The 18,628-nt window shown below is 40.9% G+C and overlaps 1 protein-coding gene across 3 annotated transcripts; it reads left to right on the top strand.

Annotated features, from left to right (window-relative positions):
• The first annotated feature begins 1,367 nt into the window (after positions 1-1,367).
• polr3e (polymerase (RNA) III (DNA directed) polypeptide E) lies at positions 1,368-17,931 on the top strand. 3 transcript variants are annotated; one of them, XM_058407013.1, is made up of 21 exons: positions 1,368-1,526; positions 4,566-4,676; positions 4,797-4,847; positions 4,957-5,034; positions 5,325-5,440; positions 5,525-5,607; positions 5,699-5,806; positions 6,264-6,313; positions 6,891-7,010; positions 7,770-7,855; positions 8,553-8,597; positions 8,850-8,941; positions 9,029-9,149; positions 9,763-9,844; positions 10,028-10,087; positions 10,729-10,886; positions 11,484-11,545; positions 11,624-12,099; positions 15,823-15,900; positions 16,018-16,143; positions 16,279-17,931. In XM_058407013.1, the coding sequence occupies exons 2-21, from the start codon at positions 4,638-4,640 to the stop codon at positions 16,333-16,335; spliced, it is 2,088 nt and encodes a 695-aa protein (XP_058262996.1). In that variant the 5' UTR covers positions 1,368-1,526; positions 4,566-4,637; the 3' UTR covers positions 16,336-17,931. The 3 variants fall into 3 exon arrangements, with proteins under 3 accessions (XP_058262996.1, XP_058262995.1, XP_058262997.1); XM_058407012.1 differs by having other exon boundaries at positions 1,448-1,606; XM_058407014.1 differs by lacking the exon at positions 1,368-1,526 and adding an exon at positions 4,099-4,486.
• Positions 17,932-18,628: the final 697 nt, after the last annotated feature.

Raw genomic sequence — 18,628 nt, 5'->3', positions numbered from 1 at the left:
ATGGAAAGCCTCTTCACCTAATGGCATATTTTTGGGGGTTGAGGTCAGGGCTCTGTGCAGGACATGGTGAGTGATCTGCCTTCCCCTTGTACGTTTCCTTACTTTTATTAAGCAAATTTATTCTTTTATTTTACATCATTTGCAATATTTGATTCTTTATATGTGTTTTATTTTATATTTATTTGTTTTGAATCTTAAATCTGAGAAACAGCCAGAGAGTGAGAGTGAGAGAGAGAGAGAGAGAGAGAGAGAGAGAGAGCCAGAGAGAGAGAGAGAGAGACTGCGAAAGAGAGAGAAAGACATAGAGAGAGACAGAGAGAGAGACATAGAGAGAGACAGAGAGAGACAGACAGACAGTCAAAGAGAGAGACAACAAAAGAGATAGAAAGACAGCAAGAGAGAGAGAGAGACAGACAGAGAGAGAGACAGCGAAAGAGAGACATAGTCAGCCAGAGAGAGAGAGAGAGAGCGAAAGAGAGAGAGACAGACAGAGAGAGAGACAGCGAAAGGGAGAGAAAGACAGTGAAAGAGAGACATAGACAGCCAGACAGAGAGAGAGAGAGAGAGAGAGAAAGACAGCGAAAGAGAGAGACAGTCAGCCAGAGAGAGAGAGAGAGAGAGAGAGAGAGAGAGCAAAAGAGAAAGACAGTCAGCCAGAGAGAGAGAGAGAGAGAGAGAGAGAGAGAGAGCAAAAGAGAAAGACAGTCAGCCAGAGAGAGAGAGAGAGACAGACAGAGAGAGAGACAGCGAAAGAGAGAGAAAGACATAGAGAGAGACAGAGAGAGAGACATAGAGAGAGACAGAGAGAGACAGACAGACAGTCAAAGAGAGAGACAACAAAAGAGATAGAAAGACAGCAAGAGAGAGAGAGAGACAGACAGAGAGAGAGACAGCGAAAGAGAGACATAGTCAGCCAGAGAGAGAGAGAGAGAGCGAAAGAGAGAGAGACAGACAGAGAGAGAGACAGCGAAAGGGAGAGAAAGACAGTGAAAGAGAGACATAGACAGCCAGACAGAGAGAGAGAGAGAGAGAGAGAAAGACAGCGAAAGAGAGAGACAGTCAGCCAGAGAGAGAGAGAGAGAGAGAGAGAGAGAGAGCAAAAGAGAAAGACAGTCAGCCAGAGAGAGAGAGAGAGAGAGAGAGAGAGAGAGAGAGAGAGAGAGAGAGCAAAAGAGAAAGACAGTCAGCCAGAGAGAGAGAGAGAGACAGACAGAGAGAGAGACAGCGAAAGAGAGAGAAAGGCAGCGAAAGAGAGAGACATAGTCAGCCAGAGAGAGAAAGAGAGAGAGAGAGCGAGCGTTAAATAAAAGTTAGTATTTTTCACTGGTATGATGTAACTTTTGGTCCGTTAGTGAACCTAATAGTCGACAGAGTGAGTGTGTAGGGGACCAAGTGGACGCCTAGTACACTCCACCGCGATGCATTCTGGGTAGAGAGAGCAGTATGCTATAGGCTCTGCTCCTCCCCACGTGTCTGTAGGAAGAGCCGGACTCAGAAACATGGTAGCGCTCTCACACTGTCACCAGGTAACTTACATGGACTAGCACCGTGCAGAAAGTTAACGCTCTCCGACAGAGAAGAGTCGAGCCTGTCTTACAAACTTCAGGTCTGAATGTGTGCTTTGATTGTTATTGTCGAATCCGTGTAGAAACGTGGGCCTGAAAAACGTGCCGAAGCTGCTTAGCCTGTAACGTCATGTAGCTAGCTAGCTAGCTAACTTGCATAGCTGGGAATGTTTGTAGCATGGAGAAGATAGTTCTTCTCTCTTATTCGGGATTATAGTCATGGAGGAAAAGCGGATCTTCCCAGGGTTTCATCTCTAACACCAGGATTAACTCGAGAGTAGAGAGTGATTGATTTAGAGTCGTGATTATTAATTAATCGTGTCAGAAGCGAGCAGACTTTTCTTCTTTGGCTATAAATACTAACACCTTAAAATCCTCGGGATAATTAAAAGCAGTTTAAAAAAGTGATCTGGTGGAAAAAAAGACAAACAAAAACAAAACATGGTCACACGCAGTGGAGACAGATTCAGGTGGTGTGTTAGCAGCCAGCTAGCTGTAGGTTTAGCAAATCCTTTAGATGTTCATGTAGAGCCAGTTGTCAGACTTGATCATGATCCGGTTGTGATTCTGATCTTTTCTCTCCTGTAAAAGAGCTCTTTTGTGTAGTGACATGATCAGACTGGGTTTCTGTGTCGCCGGATATGGTGGTGTTTGGGCTTTAAAGGACAGCTGTGTCTGTAGTTTAGACGAAACCCCACAGGTTAGCTTAGCTAACTTCAATTTCTGTTTAATCTTGAACTGTAGCTCCTTGATACGTTTGTTTATACACCGACCAGGCATAACATTATGACCACCTGCCTAATATTGTGTTGGTCACCCTTTTGCTGCCCAAACAGTCATGTACTGTGTATTCTGACACCTTTCTAACTTCAGCAATTTGAGCAACAGGAGCTCGTCTGTTGGATCGGATCACACGTGCATCGGTTCACCACTGTTCCTTCTTTGGACCACTTTTGATAGATACTGACCACTGCAGACCGGGAACACCCCACAAGAGCTGCAGTTTTGGAGATGCTCTGATCCAGTGGTCTAGCCATCACAAACTGGCCCTTTGTCAAACTCGCTGAAATCCTTACGCTTGCCCATTTCTCCTGCTTCTAACACATCAACTTTGAGGACAAAATGTTCACTTGCTGTATAATATATCCCACCCACTAACAGGTGCCATGATGAGGAGATAGAGTTATTCACTTCACCTCACAATGTTATGGCTGATCGGTGTATTACTGATACAATCACTGCATGACACAGTTTAGACTGATGACATGATTGCATCAGATACATTAAAGTGATCACTCTAGAGTTGGGGTTTGATTTCCGACTTCGCACTGTTTCTGGAGGCTGATTGGTGTCTCTGAATTGTCTGGTGTGTTGTCTGTGTACGATTGTGCCCTGTGTTGGGTTGGTGTCCCATTGGGATAGACTCCAGGTTCCATGGGACTCTGTGTTGGACAAGTGATACATGGTTAGATAAGTTTGTCCATTTGTTAGGCCATGGTGCATGGGGGGGTATCATTGTTTTCCATTAACAATATTGTTCTTCCAGTGCCCTTGTTAATTTCCTCCAAGTGTCGTACTCTAAAATGTTAATCTACTGTATGTGAAAGTTTGTGTGCATGTCTGGTGCCTAGTGATGGACAGGTATCTCATTCAGGGTATATTCCCACTTCATGGCCAGTGTTCCTGGGACAGCTTCTGGATCCACTGCCACTCTGACCAGGTTGCTTGCTTGTTCTGAGCAAGTTGTTTACATGTGTTACAAGTGTAGATATACAGGGATACGTTCCTACTGGCTAGATTCCTAGACCAATGTTAGAATGAACACATTCGAGGTTGGCATGCTTTATGCCATGAACATGTGTGATGCTGATGGATGGTAGGTGATGAGCAGAACCCCAGAGGAGTAGTATGTCGGAATTCTCAGTATTCATAAAACAGTCTGCGATGTCTTACTGTTTTTCCGCTGACATTCTGCAGTATGGAGCCTGTGAACACTGCATGATCCAACAAGTCAACGTGACTGATGCAGAAGAGCTTTCAGAATCTAAAATGGTGAAAGGCAGCATGTTGGCATATTTGTTTAACAACTCTGGAGTAAACGATTTACATGCTAAAGGTTTAAACAAGAAACAACATTGGTCACTATAAAGTGTCAGCATGGTGGATGTAATATATCCAGATTGTATTCATACCACACATATACTGTATCAACGACCTAGCTGTAGGTTCTGTCTATGCACGTGATTTTTTTTTTTATTTAGTACCAACTACATTCAATTCGCTACCTAGTGCATTCGATTCAGAACCTGCTGCATTTAATTCAGAACTTACTGCATTTATTTCCATTACTACTACTTTCAATTCTGTACCTAGTGCATTTGATTCAATACCTTTTGCATTCAATTCAGAGCTTAATGCATTTGATTTGGAACCTACTACATTCGATTCAGTACCTACCGCATTCGATTCATAGCCTACTCCATTCAATTCGCTACCTAGTGCATTAGATTCGGAACCAACTGTATTTGATTCGGAACCAACTGTATTTGATTCGGAACCAACTGTATTTGATTCGGAACCAACTGTATTTGATTTGGAACCAACTGTATTTGATTCACTTCCTATTGCATTCGATTCGGAACCTACTGCATTTGATTCGGAACCAGCTGTATTTGATTCACTTCCTACTGCATTCTATTCGGAACCTACTGCATTTGATTACTACCCGTCTTTTAGAGCAAAGCAAAACTAAACCAGCCGACTGGCTTCATTTAGAAAATATTTTCAAGTAAAAAATGCACACACCAGTCAGCAGTCAACACACAACAACCTGATGAATAAATACATACATGTGATTAAATGGTTTCAAAAAAAGGGGGAAACTAAAGCGTCAAAATGATTCCTTCCTGAAATCTTGACAGGTTAACAGTCTCTCTCTAATATTGCCTATATTCCAGTAATCAGAATGACATAACGCTAATGTCGGCTTTTTGTCTCCAGATGTTGCATGCTGTGCTGTGAGCGCTTCAGCGTTTCTGAGCTGCCAGAATTGAGGCAAACTTTCCCTCCACCATGGCCAGCGGAGAGGAGGATGACCCCATTATACAAGAGGTCTGCTTCTGACCCTTTTTTGTTTTTTTTTTTATGAGAGAATGATCATGCTTTGAATGAATGGTGTTATTAAACTTGCCACAAACATTATTATTTTTTTTTCTTCTTCTTTTCCTGAAGCTCGATGTGTACCTTGCCAAAAGTCTTTCGGACAAGCTGTATTTGTTCCAGGTAACCATAGCAACCAAAACATGGTTAAACTACATACTAAGCGTTATTATGTGCTTGTCTTTTGAGGATGCTGTGGTTGTGTGATATCCGAAAATGTCTCCTGTTACAGTATCCCGTGCGACCCGCTAATATGAACTATGACGACTTCCCGCATTTAACAGCCAAAATCAAACCCAAGCAGCAAAAGGTAAAGCTTCATATAGAGCAGGGGTGCCCAATCTTATCCGCAAAGGGCCGGTGTGGGTGCAGGTTTTCATTCCAACTGAGCAGAAGCCACACCTGAGTCTACTGAAAGCCAGGATCTACTGATTAGCCAGGTGGAGTCAGGTGTAGCTTCTGCTTGGTTGGAATGAAAACCTGCACCCACACCGGCCCTTTCTGGATAAGATTGGACACCCCTGATATAGAGCCTATTCGATTTTTTTTTTCCCCTCGCCCATTATAAAATTGCCTGACACATCTTACTCCTGTGCTCAGGTTGAAATGGAGGTGGCGATTGACACCATGAGTCCGAATTATTGCCGCAGTAAAGGGGAGCAGATTGCACTCAACGTGGACGGCACATCCCTGGAAGACTCCAGCACTTACTCCATGTATGTAACTTACACAATGCAAGATTTTCCCCCTTGCTGTCTTTAGATCTCTTTGACTTATTGTTCTCCTTTGTTTTCCTAAAGTAAAATGATGGACAAGCAAACCTTCTCATCGATCCAAGCTACAACGAATATCAGTCGGTATGCCGCTGCAGTGTTTCGTAAAGGTACTTTCGCTCTAACGTGTCTCATTACTGCAATATTGTATAACCTTTGTTTGGCTGACTGACTGACTGAATATCTGACTGTTTTTGACAGGGGAGCTTCATCTCACGCCGTTACAGGGCATTCTGCAGATGAGGCCCAGCTTTTCATATCTAGATAAAGCTGACAGTAAACACAAGGAAAGAGAGGCAGCTAATGAAGGTAAGAGGTTTGTCCTATGAGGCATTGCAGGGTGACGTGATCTAACATTTGATATCCTCATAAATTATGGAAGGAATAATATGACAGATTGTACTGCTATATAGAAAGCTACATATACAGATGTAACGTTGTGGAACGTCTAAAAGACATGCTCTCATCTAATATCTTTTAAACGCAACCCTGCTGTTTTGCTAGGAGTAACCTTACAGAAATGACTCAATGTGTCATATTTTTGTCATAACATGACGTCATGCCTATAATGAAGCATCACTGAGTTGGACATTTTCAAGATACTTATTACTGACCCTGTTAGGAGGAAATCTGACATTTTCTGAATGTTAAATGTACAAGCTGGTTTAAAATGATATTATAATGATGTACATACTGTATTCATAACTTTATAGGTTTATACTTTTTTGTGACATGTAATTTTTCTTGCATTTGTATCCTTTAATAGCTGGAGACTCTTCTCAGGATGAGGCAGACGACGATGCCAAGCAGATCACTGTAAGAGTTTCTACTTTTTAAATCCAAATATTGCTTCTCACATACACTATAATGCACAACTATATGTAGTATGACATGCGTAAATCATAAAAGAATTGCATTAAAATAAAATCTGAATAAAATGATAATAAAATCAGAAAAGAATTGCATTAAAATAAAATCTGAAAAAAATTATAAAATAAAATCAGAAAAGAAATGCATTAAAATACAATCTGAATAAAATCATAAAATAATTACATTAAATCAAAATCTGAATAAAATCAGAAAAGAATTGCATTAAAAATAGAATTTGCATATGCAGGTATTAAGGGAAAATGTACATAAAATATAATATATGAATACAGATCAGTGGCAGAACAGTGTAAACATTGTGAATGAAGCAGTATATGGTGTGTAAAATTCCGATTGTTGTGCAGATAAGAGCAGAAAAGTCCAAGTTGTCTGTGACTTCCTGCTTGGAACTTAATTAAGTGCTGAATTTAATGCACCTCTATTCACATGAACCTTTCTGACTGAACTTTTCCGTGTGTCCTGCACGTATGTTAAGTATCTAAACCGTGACTTCTCTTCGGTTAAGGTGAGATTTTCCAGGCCAGAGTCTGAGCAGGCTCGTCAGCGGCGCATCCAGTCTTACGAGTTCCTGCAGAAGAAACAGGCTGAAGAACCGTGGGTCCATTTACACTACCACGGATTAAAGGTAGGTGTGTCCATGTGAGTCAGTCTGTTTAAAGAGCAGGAGTCTAATCAGCTGTCATCATTGTTTACTGTAGATTATATCATGGTAACAGAAAATACCTGTTTCTGATTGGCTGGCAAACATGCCTGGGGAATTGTTTTATGTTTCATAAAACATAGCAAAAACAAAGCAAGTAAACATTTTGTCCTCAAAGTTGATGTGTTAGAAGCAGGAAAAATAGGCAAGCGTAAGAATTTGAGAAGGGACAGATTGTGATGGATAGATGACTGGATCAGAGCATCTCCAAAACTGCAGCTCTTGTGGGGTGTTCCCGGTCTGCAGTGGTCAGTATCTATCAAAAGTGTCCTTTAAGTCCTGTAAGATATGTTAACATCTTGGTGGCAGATACCACAGCACACCTTTTAGGGATTTAGTGGAGTCCATGCCTCGAGGGGTCAGGGCTGTTTTGGCAACCCAAAAAGGGGACCCACCCTATATTTGGCAGGTGGTTATAATGTTATGCCTGATCTGTGTATAAAGTTGATGATATATTTTCATATTCTGTTATGATTACATAAAATCTGTACAATATAGCTAATGGATAAACGACACAAAACCCATCGTTTCATGTTGTGCTATCCTGTGTCTCTGTCTCAGTTAATTTCTGATATCTGGATTCTTTGTATGTTGATTTCTAAGATGAAGTTGTACAGATTGGTGCTAGCTGGATAACTTTTGTTAAGCTGCTGCATGCTTTCATCTTTATCGTTATACTTGTAGGATGGGCGCTCGGAGCACGAACGGCAGTATCTTTACTGCCAGGCCATGGATACCACCGAGAACACGGAGTTAGTGAAAACGCCAAGGTAAGGAATCAGGATAGGGTGAAAATCCTGGTCGTTTTAATGAGGCTTATGTGAACGTGTCTTAAACTTTCCAACTTGATTGGTGAGGATGTTGGACTACAGTCCAGGAGGTCATGAGATCAATCCCACCACTGTCAAGCTGCCAATGCACGGCCCTTAGCTGTGTACATGAAATAAAAGTCGCTCTAGATAAGGGCCGAATACCTTAAATGATCCGTCATGTGTTGATTGGAAGGTTGGGGTTCAAACCCTCTGACAAGTTGCCACTGCTGGGCCCATGAGCAAGGCCCTCAACCCTCCCTGCACTGCATTATGTCTGACCCTACACTCTGACCCCAACCACTAAAGCTGGGATATGCAAAGAAAGAATTTGATCTGTTCTGTTCTGTAAATGTGAGGCTTCTGGCTTCATAAGATTTGATCTATTTCTCTAAAGCTGCTTTGTGACAATTTCCACTGTTTAAAGCATCAATAAATTTAATATAATCGTGTTAAAGACGCCAACCTCATCATGAAGAGAGTGTGAATATTCAGAAAAATTGTTTTTGATGGTTTTTGATTCCTGTTTCCTTTCCAGGTAATACCATAAGTAGAATTAGTTTAGGGTTTAAGAGCCTTCTGTAAAGTTATCATGTAAAGGCAATCATCATATAAAGCCGGTTGGGTTGTGATGCTAATCAGTCTTTTCTTTTACCAGCGAGTATCTGGCCATGCTTATGCCTCCACTGACAGAAGAAAAAGTGTAAGTATGAAAATCTCTCACTAAGTATGTACCGATTCTACTGTTTTCTTAGGATTCCTTCAATAATGTTTTTAAAAGCTGTAAACATTTTTGCACAAAACAAAAAAAGATACAAAAGAATTATTATTAAATATGAAAATATATTTTAGTAAGTAATTAGTTTAGTTTAGTTAATATTATTATTATTATTTTTATTATTATTATTATTATTATTATTATTTTATTTTTTTGATCTTATTCTTTTGTTTTTAGGGTTAAGCCAGTGGGGCCTAGTAACGTGCTTTCTATGGCTCAGCTACGTACGTTGCCACTTGGAGATCAGGTGAAGACTTTGATGAAGAATGGTACGTTTAATAAATATACTACCTCAAACTCATCAATATTTTGATAGTACTTGAAAATTTTTGTATTTATTTGCTTCTCTGCTTCAGTCAAGGTCATGCCGTTTGCCAATCTCATGGGGCTGCTTGCATCAGGTACAGACTCCACTGCAGTACTGCGCTGCATACAGCAGGTGGCGATGCTCGTCCAGGGAAACTGGGTTGTCAAGAGGTGTGTGTGTGTGTGTGTGTGTGTCCTAACCATAAGTAACTAAGGTGGCTTTCACACTAGGCTACATTTGCTGCAGGGTGAATCTGAGTGGGATTGTTTCCAGTGGCCCCCAGAGTGTTGGTCCGATTCTATCAAACTCCAGTGCATTTGTGTTCATCTAGCGCCATCCAGGTCACACATGAAGAACCCAACTGTATCAACTCACCATATATTTTTGATTATTTTGGTGCTCTTGTATGCAGTAAATCTCTCCTTTTCTGTGTCCCACAACTTTCTTCTGTCACTCCTGCTAAAATAATGATGTCATCCCTGGGAATTGTGGCACAGTTTCTAGACAACCTAAAATCAGACCACCTCGTACAGGTAGTCTCGGGTTCGGTACCTCTGTGCACTTCCTGGTCCGCATGACCACCTTCACATTACCAACCTTTGATGCGAGTCGTGCTCTGTTCTGTTTCAGACTAAGCTGCCAGTGTGAAAGCCTCCTAACTCTCAGTGTAAAATGTATTTGATGTTAAAATGAAGAGATGCACCTTTTATTTGTTGAGAGCATTTAATAAGTCCACACTGGAGTTATTTATTAGCTTCTTATTAATGATTGTGTTTTTTTCAGCGATGTTCTGTATCCCAAGTCCACCTGCAGTCCACACAGTGGCGTGCCTGCAGAGGTGCTCTGTAGGGGCCGTGACTTTGTGGTGAGTTGAAACGCTACTTAATTACACAGTGAAAGTGATGTGATCCGCTATTATGATTATATTATGATTGTTGTCTTATTTTCCAAGACTATGTGCTGCTTTTTTCCTTTATTTCTATTTTTTTTTTTTTTTGGAACTTGCCAGTGCAATTGCATAAAATCCCTTTTTTGCTGATTTCTGTAGATGTGGAGATTCACAAACGAGCGCTCCCTGATGAGAAAAGAGGTCACTGCTACCATAAAGGTCAGTAGGATTGTGTTCAGTATGGAGCTAGTTGTGCTGTTATTAGAGCTTTAAAGCAAAAAAACATTTAAACAATTTATATGTAGTCCATCATGCCCAATGTTGTTTTTTTAAGCATTTAAAACATTTGCATTAACAACAATATAATCATCCAGAAATTATAGCCTTAAAAAAACATGCCTGTATACACCGAACAGAGGCATGGACACCACTAGATCCCTGAAGGGGTGTGCTGTGGTATCTGGCACCAAGATGTTAGCAGCAGATTCTTTAAGTCCTCTAAGTTGCAAGGTGCGGCCTCCATGAGTCCCACATTGCGACTTGCAGGACTTAAAGGATACTTTTGATAGACACTGACCACTGCAGACCGGGAACACCCCACAAGAGCTGCAGTTTTGGAGATGCTCTAGCCATCAAAACTCACTCAAATCCTTACTCTTGCCCATTTTTCCTGCTTCTAACACATCAACTTTGAGGACAAAATGTTCACTTGCTGCCTAATATATCCCACCCACTAACAGGTGCCATGATGAGGAGATCATCAGTCTTATTCACTTCACCTGTCAGTAGTCATAATGTTCTGTCCAATCGGTGTACGTTTGTGTTTTGCGACCTGGTCATGGTTTTTATGGTACTTGCAGCTGCCTCCCGAAGATGTGAAGGACTTTTTGGAACAGATGGCTGTTCCCCGAGCTAACCGAGGCTGGGAGTTCCTGCTGCCTACTGACCATGATTTTGTCAAGAAGCATCCTGATGTGGCTCAGAGACAGCACATGCTCTGGCTGGGCATCCAAAACAAGTAAAATAAATTGTGAAATTATTGATTGATGTAAAGGCAGTAAAGGCAGTGGGTTTCTTGCAGGGTCAGAAGTGAATGTTTTTAATAATGGATAGTATTTGCTACATGGATTTTTAGGGATTTTTTATTATCTTTATGAGGGATTAATCTTCTAACCTTATTAAACAGTTTTGCCTATTTACCAAGGTATATACTGTTACTTTTATATAACTTGTGTGCATGTGTGTTGGAGTGTTTGACGGTGTGTCTTGGTTTGCATAGCTGATTTTATTTATTCATTTATTTATTTTTTATCAAAATGGGCTCCTTCTTTGCTGTACATTAACAACATGAATTGCAGCATGTAGGAGATTTCACAATAAAATAATCCCACTGGTTTTTACATTTATTATATATAGTATACCAAATGTTCCTAATAAAACGAGGGAATTTTTTTATTTTTTTTTGGCCCATACATTTAAAATATCTGAGGCATTTTGGTCTTTTCAGTGGCATTCTTCCACAAGCCCCTGTTAATTTCTAGCCCTGGTTTTTAGTGTGTACAGAACGAGTGATGGCTCTCAGTTGGTGTTTAACAGTCGTGTTTTGCTTTTGCAGGTTAGAAAAAGTTTTCAACTTCTCAAAGGAAGACTTCGTGCACAAAAAGGATACTCAAATGGGTAATTATCTAAACTCTTTCTTGTAGACTCTGTCTTCGCTAGATCTGTCTTACAGATGAGCGTCTTCGTGTATTACAGACTCTGTTCATGTTAGCGGTGAGCAACGTCTCAAGATGGCTCAAGAGAAAGCACGGGAGCATCACTCCTCTCTGCAGAAAGACTTGGATGCCCGCAGACTGAAGATGTCCTCTGGCTCTGGAGGAAATGACGCGATGGTACAAATTAAACAAGAACACGTGAGCGACTGTGAGGAGTCTATGGACACGTCCAGTTCTGTCCCGAACGGCTCGGTTAACGGTTATCCCTCATCAGACTCCCCTAACACAGACCTCCACGGTCAGCACGGGGCGGCGCAGAGCCCTAACCTGGAACTCCAAGACTTTGTCCGGAGCACTTTCCGGAAACACTTTGTGCTGTGCCTCAGCGAAGTCAAACGATTGTTCAACCTGCACCTGGCCAGCCTTCCTACAGGACACGGCCGCTTCGGCCACGTCACGGACCGCATGCTCCAGGACACCATCCTCCAAAGCAACTGCAAACAGATCCTAGTGCCTGTGAGTATGTTAGACATCTGATGCTCCATCATTCATCGTGTCACGGTGCTGAAACATCAGCAAGCAAAACAGAGGTCGATACGTACCTGTCGATTTCTACAAGCATGTCTTTGTGACAGTAGAGGAATATTTGGAGTCTTTTTGTTTCTTTAGCAGCACCTATACACAGTTATTTGCATTGATCATGATTACTTTCCATGATTACTTTCTAGCAGGTCAAACGGAGCAATTTAGGAAGTATTTTTCCAGTCACCGGTTTCCAACACGAGTGGCGCATTTTATTTATTAATCCATTCTGTGACATTAACACACCTTGTTTTGTATTTAGCTTTAGTTCATATCACCTAATGCTTGCACGGTAATTACCCTGAGACTCTGAATGCTTCCTGATAATATTTCCAGTTACACAGACATCATTACGCTGGTGTTAAATGTATAAAACAGTGTAAATTCAACTCCTCTGCTGAACAGGCGTGTTTATCAGAATGAATTCGAACTCTTTTCTCTCGCTAGTTTGTATTTATTGAATGCGTCCTTTTCCGTTTTAAGTCACTTAAAAGCAGTAAGGTGTTTTAAACACGCTGCACATTGCAGTACTTTGATTATATTTTCAGAGACGCACTTCTCCACCATTCTCACACCATCCATGTTCTTTATCAAACAGAAGCAAACTGCAAATATTTTACAAAATCAGAGAGAGGGAGAACTGAGAGTTACATTGATCACTAGATTTATACTCTCACATGAGAGAGAGACATGTTTTCTCCAAGTAATGTGTTTATATTAAGAATTTTACCTGGACTGTGGTGGTGTTCACCTAATTTGCATACTGAGGGCTGCAGACTAGTCGACGGTCAGTGTTTACACTGTGGAGCTCAGGGCTATGGACTAACAGGGAGGAAGGCAGTGAGATGGCCCTGTGATGGACTGGTGACCTGTCCAGGGTGTACCCCTTCCTTTCGCCCAATGTCCTGGGATAGGCTCCAGCAGATCCCTGTAACCCTAATTAGGAATAAAGCGGGGATAGACGATGGATGGATGGATGGATTGATTTAAGAATAGAGAAGTGTACAGACAGCTGCACAAAAAGATCTATGTTTTTAATTTTTATTCGCTTTAATTGGCCCACCCATGACTAACCCCCAGCCAAGAATATTACCAGAAAACACTGCAGGGGCTATTTGTACCAGTCATGTAGCCATGTTTAGCGTGAAACTAAATTCATTATAAATATGAAAAACGTCACACGTGAAATTCGTCACCCTTCTTGCCCCGGTACAGTGTGATCAGAGCCGGGATATAAGGGCGCAGAACATCCAATAGTCACAGTAAAGAAGAATTTTGCCAGTGTTTGCTTGTTTCTTTTCTTTTTTTTTTTTTAATTTAACCCTATTAACTGTGTGCTTTGATTTTTCTATTTTGTCCCTGTGAGCCAAGTCATGTATCACACCGTGAAATTAAAATGCATCTCAAATGGCTTCTTGTGCATTTTATTAGCATGGTAGCATTCTGTAATGAGACACAGACACACGGTCCTGCTCAGTCCTCAGTGAGGATTAGTTGTACTGGGCTGTGTGGTGGATTATCAGCTGTTTTGTGTCACTAGTTACTTCTTCTCTTAAGGCCAGGTCTTCCAGTAGATCCAGCAGTAAAGCACTTATTGTCTTTGGTTGACCGAGGTTAATCCAGGTTTGTGTGACTGAGGCAGAATCCTTTATTTTTAGATTAAGGGTGTGAGGGTAAGGCAGGAAGACCAACTCATTATTAATGGAGTCAAAGCTCAATACCAGTATAGTTAATGCCACTGGGAGGGAAGCAGTGTCTCCTGTCTGGGTGTGTTCGTGTACTTTACTGGAATCCTCGAGCTCGTACTGAATGGGTCGTTTGCTGATCAGTTTAAGGAGCTTCTGGGATTCCCCAGGCTGACTGAGACACACCTCAATACAGAGCTAGAACTCTGTGTTTTCAATGCCATTGTATTGTCTCTTTATGTATATTAATATTGCTGAATTAGATTTATCTATTATCATTCTCTGTGGGTTTAATATGAATGATCTCAGGAGTACATTCTCTCTCTCTCTCTCATATTCATTCATTCACTCATATCTCGGGCTCCTTCTCATATCTCCCTCATTTCTTTCTCTCATATTTCTCGCATACATGTCTCTCTCTCTCATCTCTCATATCTTGTTTTTGTTCCACTATCTCTCCCCTTTCCCTTTCTTTCTAATTTCTCTCATATCTCCTTCTCATTTGAATTTCTCTCTCTCCTATATTTCTCCTGTCTCTCTCTCTCTCCTGTCTCTCTCACCTCTTTCTCTGTCATGTCTCTTTATCTTGTATCTCTTTCCCATCTGTCAGTTTTCGCTTATATCTCTCTCTTCTATCTCTATTGGATCTCTCTCTCTCTTTCTCTTTTTCCTGGTCATGTCTCTCTTTCATCTCTCATATCTTGTTTTTGCTCCACTATCTCTCCCCTTTCTCTTTCTTTCTTATTTCTCTCTCTCATATATTTATCATATCTTTCTCTCTCCTGTCTCTCTCACCTCTTTCTCCGTCATGTCTCTTTATCTTGTATCTCTTTCCCATCTGTCAGTTTTCGCTTATATCTCTTTCTTCTATCTCTATTGGATCTCTCTTTCTCTTTTTCCTGGTCATGTCTCTCTCTTTCATCTCTCATATCTTGTTTTTGCTCCACTATCTCTCCCCTTTCTCTTTCTTTCTTATTTCTCTCTCTCATATATTTATCATATCTTTCTCTCTCTTGTCTCTCTCGCCTCTTTCTCTGTCATGTCTCTTTATCTCGTATCTCTTTCCCATCTCTGTCAGATTTCTCTCATATCTCTTTCTTCCATCTCTATTTGGTCTAGGGTCTTTCTTTCATCTATTTCTCGTCTCTCTAATATCTCACGTCTCTAACATTTCTCTCTCACTTGCCCTTGTATCTCTTTTTCATTTGTATCGCGCTCTCATATATTTCTCATATCTCTTTCTCTCCCCTGTCTTTCACCTCTTTCGCTCTCCTCTCTCTTTCCCATTTCTTTCTTACCTCTCTTTCTTCCATCTTTCTTGGGTCTCTCTCATGTATCTTTCCCTCATATCTCTTTCTTTCATCTTACTCTCGTCTCTCTAATATCTCACATCTGTCACATTTCTCTCACTTGCTCTCGTATCTCTTTTTCATTTGTATCGCTCTCTAATATATTTCTCATATCTTTCTCCTCTCTGTCTGATTTCTCTCTCTCTCTCTAATCTTTCTCACATCTTTCTTCCATCTCTCTTGGGTCTCTCTCATATATCTCTGTCTCTTTTGTCTCTGTAATAGCTCATGTCTCTCACATTTCTCTCTCACTCGCTCTCAAATCTCTTTATCGAATGTCTCTCTCTTTCCTGATCACTTTCTCATATCTCTCTCTCTCTGTCCTGTCTTTTTCTCTCATGTCATCCTCACGATTGTATCACTTTCTCTAATATCTCTCATCTCTCCCATATCTCTTTCTCATACGTGTCTCTCACATCCTTTTGTCTCTCCATTTAACCTCTCATATCTCTTTCACATCTCTTGGTCATATTTCTCATTTAATTCTGCTATCTTTCTTTCCTCCTTGTTGTTTTGTAGTCCTTTAACTTATCCACACTTGTCCTTGATATTTTTGTCTTTTCTATATAAACGTCTTTGTCTTTAAAATGTCATGACTTTGTTTTTTTTTTTTCCTCCTCCAGTTTCCCCCTCAGAGCAGTGCTTCTGCAGACGAACAGAAAGTCTTTGTCTTATGGGAGAACGGTGAAACGTTTGATAAGGTAACTTCTCCTGAGGCTCAGTATGTTTGCCCGTCGCGGCTATTTGTGTAACTCGCCGCCGAGTTCCGTCACCGATTTTCTTTTTCTCGCTCTTGATCCGTCTTCATCCCCATCTAGCACCGGCAAATTCTGTTCGAGATCTTCATAAAGAACTACCGCGTAAGGAGAAACATCATCCAGACCCGACTCACGCAGGAACTCGGCGACGCTGTCACCAAGGCTGACGTGGACCGGCTGCTCAAGGTATCAGCTACACATTACACGTCTTTGTGTACTTTAGACTCCTCCCTGTTTGTAAATCGACTCAGAGTTTACAAAACGGAGCTGATTAAATTAAATTAAAAATGAATATATATATTTTTTTTGTTGCTCTTCTAGGAGTGCTGCGTCAGCCTCGGAGGAATGTGGTACCTGAAAGGCACAGTGCAGTCGTGACAGTAGGGGGGAGGAGCCTTAGGGATCCTGTCAATCAAAATAAATAAATAAACAAGATTCTCTCTGAGTTTTACTCTGTATGGGGGAAATGGAGTCGATCAGTCACTGCCCACCCCCTACCCCCACCCCCAGCTGGACAAGACTGGCTTTGGAGGACTGAAAGGCCCCCCCACCCCCCCCTTGCTGCTCCAGGGCATTGCTTTTGTTTACTTTCAAGGACACGTAGCTGAACGTAGCCAAAAAAAAAAAAAAAAAAAGCTTGTGGAAATTTACCGGACACCTCATCATTTCATAAAAATAAAAACAAAACAAAAAAGGGCTCGAGATCCACCGGATCCTACAGTGTGTTTAGTTCAATAAATCACAGAAGGAAAGAGATGTATATGCAAAGCTTAGTTCAAATATTTGTTTGTTTTCCATGATTTCCTGTTCCTGTTTCTTATCTTTTATCATTTCTTTATCGCTAATAAAGAAGACTGGGTGGGATTTTTTTATCTCGTTTGTGGCTTTTCAGAAAAGAGAACGCCCTTAGGACCTGACCGAGAAGATGACCGCTTCCCTGATAAATGATTTTTACAATCAGCACAAATATATAACTTAGAAAAAAAGTCTTGTTTTTTTTTTCCTCCCTCCACATCCGGATAATATGAACATACTGTACAGCACAGGGCCTAGTGATTTTTTTTATTTTTATTTTCCTTTCTTATTCATTTGCCTGAAAAGATAAAATAACACTATGCACTATTGTGCCATAGCCTCCATTTCCTTCAGTGTGTAACAGCTACACCAAAGCTCCGATGAACTGGGAAATGTGGTCCTGATGGTTTAGACAGATAGGATGGATGGAGATTCATTTTCTTTTCTGTTTAAATAATAATGAAGTGCAGGATAAACCTGTTTGAATATGCTGTAGTGCCAATGAGAAGAATGACAGGAAATGTCCTTAAAAAGCATGTGTGAAATGTGAAGAATCACCATCCCGTTGTGGCCTTTGGGGGACTGGTTTTGAATTAAAGATAATTCAGGCTGCTGGATGTTGATTGAAAACTGATGTAGTGGGAAAACAACATGCATTTCATTTCGTTTTATTTAGATGTGTGTGAAATCCTGCCCTTAAGAAACTGTTGTGGTTTGTTTGTTTTCCTTATTTCTTTTTGTGAGTTCAATACTAAATGGAAGATGAATTGTTTGATCATATATATGTCATTGAAAGGTTTGAGGATGTATCTCAGCTTGACGAATGTATGGAACTGCAGCGTGGCTTTGGCTTTAATGATGGCGCGAGTGTTTTGACATGTTCTGAGCTCTTTTTAGGACGTGTGAAAGTGCCTCTAATTTATTCAGGTGAAATATTACCTATATTAAATGTGGTTGGAACATCTTTTGCTTTATATATCCGACCTCATTTGTTTTTTGTTTTTTCTTTTCTAACCTCAAGAAATGCCTGGATCCTGTTCATTCGTTTTTTTAATCATTCCACCTGTTCAGGAATAAATGGACACGTCACCGAGTATGGGAACGCTTTTGACCTAAGAATGGAAGTCGGCTGTTTCGTTGGAAGGTTATGCTCAATAAACACTGCACATGAGTCACTGCTTCCCGTGTAAGATGGTTTTTATGTTTATGGAAATAGGCGGGTTACAAAATCTGATGAGTTGCTGAGTGAGACACGAAGCATGAAAAGAAACCGGTATTGTCTGTTGTAGCACTGATTACAGAGTTACGTTACAAACATGCTTCGGGCAAATAGTTGAACAAGAGCAGGAACTGTACATTTGGAGATGAATGAAATGGGTTTCTGTGGCTGAAACAGCTGCACACACAGGCTTAAGATCCCTATGTTTAACACCAGGGTTGGAGTGGTGTGAAGCACAGAGCCACTCGACTCTGGAGCAGTGAAAACGTTTGGATGGCAGTCATGAGAGCATGAGTTCGGCAGATGCCCGATGAACACTAATAACCAGACTGCATAGTGCTGGTCTCTGGGTCTGTTTTCTTGAGTTCCACTGAAGGTAAAGTCGATGCTTTAGCATATAAAGAGATTTTAGACTTTCTAACTCATCTACGCATCTAACTTTGTGGCCCAGGCATGATAACACACAAAGCGATTTAAATAAAGGGATATTTTGAGGAGTTTGATGTGGAGGAACTCCAGTGTGTTCCTTCCGCAAACTGGTGCCACAAAATTATACATTAAGTCTTTGTATACTGAAGATTTCATATTTCTCTTCACTGGAATGAAGAGGCTCAAACCTGTCCCTGTGCACAAAGCCAGCTGAAGGAACTCGAGTGT

Source organism: Hemibagrus wyckioides, linkage group LG13 (genome assembly GCF_019097595.1).
Source record: "Hemibagrus wyckioides isolate EC202008001 linkage group LG13, SWU_Hwy_1.0, whole genome shotgun sequence".
NCBI classification, from domain to species: Eukaryota; Metazoa; Chordata; class Actinopteri; order Siluriformes; family Bagridae; genus Hemibagrus; species Hemibagrus wyckioides.
This window is presented reverse-complemented; position numbering and strand designations above follow the sequence as displayed.

Excerpts from the sequence above, each read along its gene's own strand:
- polr3e (XM_058407013.1), top strand. The coding sequence starts at position 4,638 with ATGGCCAGCGGAGAGGAGGATGACCCCATTATACAAGAG. Across the intron at positions 10,088-10,728 it reads AGGTCACTGCTACCATAAAG|CTGCCTCCCGAAGATGTGAA; the intron begins GTCAGTAGGATT and ends TGGTACTTGCAG. Across the intron at positions 11,546-11,623 it reads CAAAAAGGATACTCAAATGG|ACTCTGTTCATGTTAGCGGT; the intron begins GTAATTATCTAA and ends CGTGTATTACAG.